The 9,295-nt window shown below is 45.9% G+C and overlaps 1 protein-coding gene across 1 annotated transcript in view; it reads left to right on the forward strand.

The window, feature by feature from the left end:
- Positions 1-4,101: 4,101 nt before the first annotated feature.
- The window catches only part of slc4a3 (solute carrier family 4 member 3), a gene marked incomplete at both ends in the record, with an annotated part of 35,393 nt that continues 30,199 nt past the window's right edge, over positions 4,102-9,295 (forward strand). Inside the window, one exon of the mRNA XM_080839644.1 lies at positions 4,102-4,155. Coding sequence (XP_080695770.1) covers positions 4,102-4,155 — 54 coding nt within the window. The remainder of the gene's footprint in view (positions 4,156-9,295) is intronic.

Consider the following 9,295-nt stretch of genomic DNA (forward strand, 5'->3'; position numbering starts at 1 on the left):
CGCCCTCAAACTTGGGCCCTAAGGCTGTTTCACTGACATTGATAAGGGCCTAGTTTCCCAATAACGACGTATCTTAACGGCCTTCGTGGATTTTGTAATAGTAATGTCGGTAACGAGGCAATGTTTATAGAGATACTATACTTTTCCTTTGGCATCTGTTATTCCTTGGGCTACCTTTATATATATGTTTATCTGGTGTTAATGTTTGTCTGGTGTATAAATTCCATCTCTCTCTCTCTCAGTCTCTCTCACACACACATGCACAAACACACATTCCATCCTCATTCTACACAGAAGGGACTGCTTCATAGCCTGCACCATCCTCCTGTCAGCCAGTGATTGGGAGTGAGTGGGAGAACATTTGATACGTGTTTGTGGTCGGGGTTAAGGTGGATGTGGGGAGGGGAGGAGGAGGCATCAGCACTACTGAATGGCAGTAGGGGCTATAGTGGACATCACAGATAAACCATCCACTGGTCAATAACTAGGAGGAAGCACTTGTCCATCAGAAGACAAGGTAGGTAAACTCAAGTGCTTTGGCTGGCTTAAAAGCTGCTAAAGGCTTTTGGGGGTAGGAGACCAGACATGTTTGCACAATAAGTAGTCATGGAGATGCATGCAGGACGCCATGGCGACCAGGGTAACGGTAGACTGGGGGATTCCAGTGCAGGGGAATGTGAGGCGCCATTGGAACAGGCTACATTATTGGCTTCCCTGTTTTTTGTTGTTGTTTTTTTAAAGATCAGTGAAACATGCCTGCCTGTCATTCAGAGTCGTAATGAGGTCCTCAGTGTGAGTGGGCAAGCTTTGCAGCCTAAGTCAGTCAAGAGTGGATCCTGAAGGGCACTTGGGGGTGGAGATTGTGTTTTGTTTACAGTGTGGGAAACGCATTCATTTCACACAAGCCTCTGCCCACTGTCCAGCCCCTCTTGTAAATCATCATGGGATAGTGTCCTTGTGCTAATGTGCCTGAGCGCTAGTGTGTAAAGGAGCCATTAGTGATAAGAGATTGACCTACGGGCTGGAAAGGAAAACAAGCAACCTGCAGTGCAGGGCGATGATTTGAGGGGAAGCATGAACGTGACTGTCGTGTGCCGCGGCTACGGTGGAATATCTGTGGCAGTCTGTGACAGGTCGTGTTTCAATATGGTCTTTTATACAACTCCTGCTGCTGCTTCCTGCTTCTGCTGCTGTTGGTACTGAGGTTGGGTTGTAGTCATTCAGGACTACCATTGGGAAGTGATGTGAGTATACTGTGGCATTTGGTTTGAAATGTTACTTAAGGCTCCTCTTGGTATGACTGGGAGCTATACAACTGGCCTTGATATCACTTTAACTCTTTTTGTGTGTGTGTGTGTGCATGTGTGTGTGTGCATGTGTGTGTATGTGTGTGTGCATGTGTGTGTGTGTGTGTGTGTGTGTGTGTGTGCGCATACGTGTGCCTGCGTGTGTGTGTGTGTCCGGTGCGTGCGTGCTTTTGTTTGTGTGTGTGCGTGTGTTGGGCGTGTGTTTGTGTCTGTCAGTGACAGCCAATTGAGGTCTTGATGGAAGGCGCATATGCTGACACATGACAAGGAATGCAGTGACCAGGAGGCCCCCGCTCTCTGGCTCCCTGGAATCAATCTTGGAAGGAGGGGCGATGAGTTTTGGGCCTGCCCTCTCGCCCACTGCCCCCGGGTATAATTGCAGAGCAGTCATGCCTGGCATGTGTGCAGGGATGAGAGGCACCTGTTGCCCTCCCAGGCGAGTGCCAGTCAGCCCTGTCTGTTTTGGCAACGTTGGGATTATTAATCGTTCCCAGGATGCCTTGTGTGTGTAGCGACTACATTAATAGCAGTTTTCCACTTAGACGTGGGCTAATTGCAGAGGGCAAATGAATCATCCTGAAGAATAGCGGGTCTATAAATACCCCCCGTGTAGACAATTTCTAGTGACATCATCAATGCAGCCGAGAAAGGCCTATCATGAACTGTTTTTCCTGTAAAGGACTGAACAGTTTCATTTCATGTAAATCAGTTGCTCCCAGTTGTTATTCACCGCTCAGTGACATTAGTAACCTCAGTAATTTATATGCAAAAATATGGAATTTATACTGTCAGTCATTTAGTTTGTAACTGTACTCGCCACTGGCTGTCTTTGAGGGAATGTCCCGGAAGGTATAATGTCCTCTCTGCTGCAGCATTTCTGTGGTTTATTTGTGGCTCAAGCGAGCGGCTGATTGTTCCTTTTATGCTGCTGATTGCACTCTGATTGAAAAACAGCCATGAAAAAAATAGAGGGATTCTCTACTTTCCCCCCCCCCCCCCCCCCTCAATCCCTCCTACCTCCTCCCGAAATGGAGAAACATGATGAAAAGTGCCAACATCTACGGCTAATCTTAGTGCTGGCATGGTGCTGGCTTTCTTTTCCTGCCGCTGCCACTGAGCTGCAGCTGACGGAGGCTGAGATGGAGAAATGAGTCACCAGGTCCTTCATCAGCGCTGTTTGTGATGAGGCAGAGGCAGGAGCAGAATCCTCGCTAAGCGCTAAGCGCAGTCACCAGAATCACAGGCACCGCGCCCCTGAATCATTCAGCCGGCCTGCGCCATGGCGACCGCTGCTGTTCCCTGCAGCATCCCGTGGTTCTCTCTGTAATGGTGGCCAGCCCGCGTTGCACCCAGAGCTCACTGGTCAGTGGTGGGTCTCTGAGGTTCATGTGTGTGTGTGTGTGTGTGTGTGTGTGTGTGTGTGTGTGTGTGTGTGTGTCTCTCTCTCTCTCTGTGAGTGTGTGTGTGTGTGTGTGTGTGTGTGTGTGTGTGAGTGTGTTTGTGTGTGTGTGTGGGCACATTATTGGTTTACATCTGAGTAAACCAAAGGCTTATTCACATGTGTTTGTATGATGGAGAGAGAGAGAGAGAGCTGTGTTTGTATGATGGAGAGAGAGAGAGCTGTGTTTGTATGATGGAGAGAGAGAGTGCTGTGTTTGTATGATGGAGAGAGAGCTGTGTTTCCCCCTCATCCTCTCCTGGTTATAATCCCTTCCTCCACTAAATTGTATCAGAGCGAGAGCAAGTGTGTCCCTTGCTTTCCCTGGAAGCTTAGAGCTGCAGATTTACCTTGTGTTCTGTGATCTGCCGAGTACCAGATCCGTTCCTGCTGGTGAACACCTGGCCAGGTAGCGCAGCGGCGCCGGAGCTTAACTGTGGGTCAGCACCAGGAGACGGGCTTCATCTGCCTCATGGATCTCAGAGGCTGGGCGTCCTCAGGCGTCTCAACCCCGTTGTATTTCACTTAATCCACTAACAGCATTTCAAGGCAGTGGGTTTTTTTGGTTTAAGGTATTCTCTCTTCTTTCTGAAGTACTGTTTGCATCTGGGGTGGCTTTCACCCAATTCTTTCAAGGCCACTGGGTTTAGACTAGATAAAACATGGAATGTGCATAGCAGAGTGTAACCGTTTAAAAATGGGTCCCAAGCACATCCACTGTGACTCAGCATAAGAGGAACAGCTCAGTTTGTCCTCATTCCGACTCTCGCTATGAAGTCTGGTTCAAAAGGGAGTGTGTTTGCTTAAGCCCGCAGCCTTGGCATTGGAGAAGTCAAGCTCTTGAACTGCAATGCTAAATAAATCTGATATCTAATCTTGGTGGTGTACCGTCTCTGACAGTTCAGCATTGAGGTTTACTGTGTTGCTTCTTTAAGACCTTTCCAATTACCACGGCTTATTCATCCTGCTCAATGTGGATCATGGCGCAAGTGTATCAGGAGTGTGTTCACCCTCTTCAAGCTCTCTGAAAAGAGTGTGAAGCGCGCTCAGAGAAATAATCATGTCCACTCACCTTGCTGCTACCATGCTTGTTTTACGGTGCGAGAGTGAGAGCTCCTACAGTACTCTGTGCTGTGCTGGTTTGCTTCTTTTAGAGGTCAGTGACCTGAGCCTGCTAGGAATAGCTCCCAGTGCTCCACAGTGGACCTGCTCACCTGTTCCTGTCTGTGTGCTGTGTTCGCTCCTGCAGGTTATGCCACCCCACAGGTTGACTGGAAACCCAACTGTGAAAGAGAAGGGCTGATCCCCCCCCTCCACCCCTGAGCTCCCACCGCCGCCGCGCCCCTCACGGTCCCCATGGCCACAGGAGGCCATGCCCCCGAGACAGATGTGTTGATCAACCTGCATCAGGTAAAGAGACAACAAAGCACCCACCCCATCACACCCAACCCCCCAACCTTACTGTTCAGTCCACATCTAGCAACACCATCACACTGCTCTTTTAAAAAAGCAAGACAGAAGAGAGGGGGGACATGTATGGGTGTATGTTTGTGTGTTTATTTCCCGTCATGGTTAATTGAAGAGAGAGGAAGAAACTGCTCACCACGAACTCTTTTGAAGAGGTGAACTCTGGTATAGGGGTTAAGTGATACTCAGAGCAGCGCACTGAACACGCAGCAATGTTGGTGATGATAAAGTGAAATATACAGTGAAATATTCTGATTAATTAGGCTTGGTTGATAAAGTGAAATATACTGAATAATTAGGCTCGGCTGCCACCCGATCTCCTGGGCAACAGCTGAGTGAAGTGAAAGCCAGTGGCTCAGAGCCCAGCGTGTAGGCCTGAGGTGGCTGAGTTACAATGTGTGATGCAGAAAGAGAGAAGGATAGAGAAAACAAGATAGAGATGGAGAATGGAAGCGAGACAGAGAGAGAGAGAGAGAGAGAGAGAGAGAACAGGAGAGAGAGAGAGAGAGAGAGAACAGGAGAGAGAGGGAAAGAGAGAGAGAGAGCAGGAGAGAGAGGGAAAGAGAGAGAGAGAACAGGAGAGAGAGAACAGGAGAGAGAGGGAAAGAGAGAGAGAGAGCAGGAGAGAGAGGGAAAGAGAGAGAGAGAACAGGAGAGAGAGAACAGGAGAGAGAGGGAACGAGAGAGAGAGAGAGAGAGAGAGAGAGAGAGAGAGAACGAGAACATGAGTGAGAGGGAACGGGAGAGAGAGAGACAGCAAGTAAAGGAGGAAGCCATGCAGATAACTATGCCATCTGCCTGAGTAAGTTGTCAGCTCTGTTCTCTGGGCACAGTCATATGCGCGTGGGAATACTGCAAACTACATATGTGTGTACAGATGATGGCCATCTCATCAGAATATGTCAAGGCTAACATGAAGCAAATCAGTTTGTCTAATGTTTGGGAAACAAGATAATATTGGCTTGAGGAAAGAAAGCATGGTTGGTCATAATTGGCATGTTTTGTGTCAGGTCAGGAGAAAATACTTTTCAGTAAAGCTGGGTAACTTTGGTCGAGATTATTGTAAAAGTATACGTTTATTGAGAGTTGTTTAGTGAAGATGTTGGCGATACTATTTCCTAACCTCTCATCATATCTGACGATGTTTATTTGCGTTCGCCAAATCCCTTTAAATGTTTTCCTTTAAAAATCCTTAAAACTATTCTGGCTTTTTAATGAAGAATAGGGAGTGGAATGTCTATGAATTGGTCATTCAGTGTATCAGTGCATCCGAGCGAGAGTGAGTGTCCTTTAATGGACTCGAGGAAACCTGAGACCAGAGGTTTCTTACTCACTGGAGCGTGGGTTTCTTATTGACTGTGTTAGGGACTTATGTAAGAGTATAAGTGTCACTATCACAGAGGCCTCAGTTTAGCCTCCACGTGAGAGGCGTCCTGGCCTGTTGGGTCTAGTAGCCACCCTGTCCCTCAGCTCTTGGCCCTGACACAGGCTTAATGGACCTGTCGATCCATGACTGTGATATATATACGGTGGCACTAAGGAAACCATGAGAAGACCAGGCCCCTCTGCATCGAGCGAGGTTTTGTTTTGTTTGAAAAGCTCATTCTCGGCTAAGGACACTGTTGGCCTCACAGGCTATGAAAGAAACATTGTGAAACAGCACAAAATGATTGGTTGCCCTTTGCTACTAGCTGTTAGCACTTGTTTTGGCTTCCTGAAATGATGGAGAGAGAGAGCTCACTGAACTTACTGTGAGCCTTCTGGCATCTTAATAAGCACCAAGAGCACCTCTGGTTGACCTTTAGAACAATAACAAAAAGCTCTGAAGGAGTGTGTAATAATCATAGCTGCTGTTAGATTCGGCACAGCATGCTGGAAACACATATCTTTCTTTGGTTAGACAGTCAGAATATATGAATGAGGAAGTTTTACTGTCATACATTAGTCAGTGTAAACCAATACTGATCATTAGTCTCACAGGCTACCCAAAGTGTAGCCAACTTTTGCTGATTTCCCCCAAATCCTGTAATTAGGTTCATTTAACTGAAAAAGTCTAAACTTATGATCTGTAATGATTTGTAATCAAATATATATTTGATTTGTAATGCAGCAACATTTGCATGTGTTGAAAATATTTCGAGAAGTAGGCTGAGAAGCAGCAGAGATGGGTAGCATGTCTGAAGTAGCTCGACTTATAACACCCAGTATGATCTATAACACCCAGTGTGATCTATAACATCTACTAGTGAGAGAAGACAAACATCTTTAATAGCATCACATATACTTTCGTAAAGTAAGTCAAACACATTCATCTAAGGACTGTGGGTATAAGATACTAGGACCTGGAGAGAGTGTGTTCTTTGAAGGTGTACTATTTCGCAAAATTGTGTGTCTATTTCTCTGCTTTTCCTCAACCTCATACCCCAAATGGTGAATTTATTTCAGGCTCTCAATCTTCTGTAGTCTGTTGTATTAATGATGAAAGAAGCACGAGTGAGCGAGCAACAGAGAGTTTGCCGATGGGGCATTGCCACCATCCCACATATCCTCAGGAAATGAATGGCGCTTTGCCCCTCTGACAGTGGTGAGAGGTGCATGGTGGAACAGTATGCCCTCAAATCACCATGCCTGTGATCTCTGTCCATTTATATGACAGAGCAAAGACTCCAGAAAGCTGCCTGGAACTGAGCTGGCTACTAACTTAACAGCATGAATTCCTAAACTCTGTTTGCTTCTTTACATTGGCAGAGACTGGGGCTGGACATGAGACACAACAAAAATACCTTCATTCCACGCTGGTCATAAAAGGTGCTACTGGGCCTGTCATACTCTGAGTATAGCTCCGGTGGGCTTACCCTGGGCTTAGGCTAGGGATGAATGATCCCGCTAGTATAGATCATATTATTGAGGTTGGGGGATCTCCTGAAGGTTGTGTCAACATTTGGACAATATTAGGTTTGTGAAGAGTTATAGGCTGAGGGCTGTAGTCAGTCGGTTGGTTAATTTCAGCTGTTGGGATTATCGGGAGTTTGCTGTGGTCAAGTGATTTGGCCAAAGATGAAAATGTGTTGTGATTAATTGGCTAAGAGTATTACAGAAGGCAGTGGATTGCTCTAAGCATTAAGGATGCTATTTCAAAAAGACATTATTCAAATGACAGATCAAGTACAGACAGGTGTCTTTCTAAAAAAAAGACAAAATTAGTTACTGTACTGTAACTTAGTTACTCAGTCTTTTTTAGCTCTTTTCTTTAAAAGGTTCCTTCCAAATGTTCTTCCTTCCAAGTGACTACCACCAATTTAAAACCTCTGCTTCGTCTTCAGTTGATCGCCCACAGAATTGTACTTCTAAAATATCAAACCAATTAAGAGACCAAAAAAGCAATTCTGCAGAGCCAGAGGGAACATTTTTGAACTCTGAAATAAAAGCACTTCAACCATCAGGGTATCTCCCTACTAAGGGAAATACAGATCACTAAACCAGTGACAGCCACATCCTTGGCTAAGTTAACATCTGCTCTTCCGAGCCTAGGGGAGACAACTGTTTCAACTTGGAAAAGCACAGAAAACCAATTTGATGGCCTTATCGTTTTCTCCTCTTCTCTTGATGTATCACACAATGGATGCAAAATGTATTCATGTATTCATGTGCAGAATCAGCTGATTTAGTTCTTTACTTGAATCATGACTTTAGCATTTTTTATCTCTCACTGGAGAGGTTGCAGATGGTTCTGTGGTCGGTGGATGACCCAGCATGGCTGGCGCTAGTATGCTCGTACACCAGGTTGTGTGCCGTCCTTTGTCTTCATCTTCAGAGAGCACCTCTAGCTCTACCCTTTTGGGGAGGTTCACTGTTGACCATCAGTTATGGTTGGCTAGGACTGAGACACAGGTGTCTTTAGAGAGCATCAGGTCGGCACACCTGTTGAGTTAGTGGATCATACCTTTAGATCCATATGATTATAGAGTACTAAATTAACTAGAGCTATACATGTTAGAGGATATTGCATGTAAATCATGAGCACATCAACATTTGATGCATTACACTATATATCTCTGCAGTGGTTTGTAATATTTAGTTTTCTTATGTAAAGCCACATGTTGATACCTACATATTGACTAGGGCGTGTCGATGTAGCAACACACTGGAGGAAGGCAAACCCGTTTGTAACCTGTACCGAGACATTCTCTCATCTGACCAAATGGCCTGTTTTATCCTCACAGTCCAATCTTTGAGAGCAGGAGTCATTCTCAGTCTCAGCACCTGCTCAACAGTAACCATTGGTTACCAGCCGATTAGAATGTCCCCACCATGCACAGCAACCATCTCCTCCCATCTCCTCCGTTACCATAGCTCCATTGTCTTCCAAAGTGAGGAGGACGAACCCTGTGTTTGTATTTAATTATGCTTTTTACTGTGTGCCGTCTGACCAAAGGTACAGACATGAAATATTGCGGAGGAACGATGAGTCATCCTCAAGCCCTGTGGAAAATGTCATTTCCTGTGACTCTCAGCTCTCCTGCCCTCCCAGTGCGGGCAGCTGTGTGTGCAGTAAGGGGCATGTGTAGAGAAATGAAGGGGGAAAAAATGGTCAAGGAATCATTCTTCTCTCGAGTGAGTTTAATGACATTATTATTATAATTGTCGCTCATCAAGCTAATTGCCCTTCTGATAAGTCCCATTCCCATGGTGTTTCTCATATTAGTCTGGTGGCTGTTTGCCCTGGTGCAGCAGGTGGGTATGGCGTCAGTTTTATGTCATATGTTGCGAACACGATAAGACATGCTTACGAGCAAATTATATTATTCCACATGCTCAGATATTAACTGCAAAGATATGAACTGAGCTCTTGAAGTTGAATTCTGCCGGCTTGAATCAACCTGACGGGTTTCTGTGACCTATAGCTTCCAGCCAAGGTTCAAAGAGGGTCTGTGTGGGTGTGATTGTGCCCAAATGTATCAAAAGTCAGGTGATTCGTGCAAGAAGAATTCAACTTCAAGAGCACAGTTAACCTTTGAGAGTGCATGTGCCCTCCTGTGCTGGCCAAGCAGAAACTCCCTCAGGCGTGGTGGCTGCTTTTAGT

The sequence above is a fragment of the Sprattus sprattus genome (assembly GCF_963457725.1).
Source record: "Sprattus sprattus genome assembly, chromosome: 5".
NCBI lineage: Eukaryota > Metazoa > Chordata > Actinopteri > Clupeiformes > Clupeidae > Sprattus > Sprattus sprattus.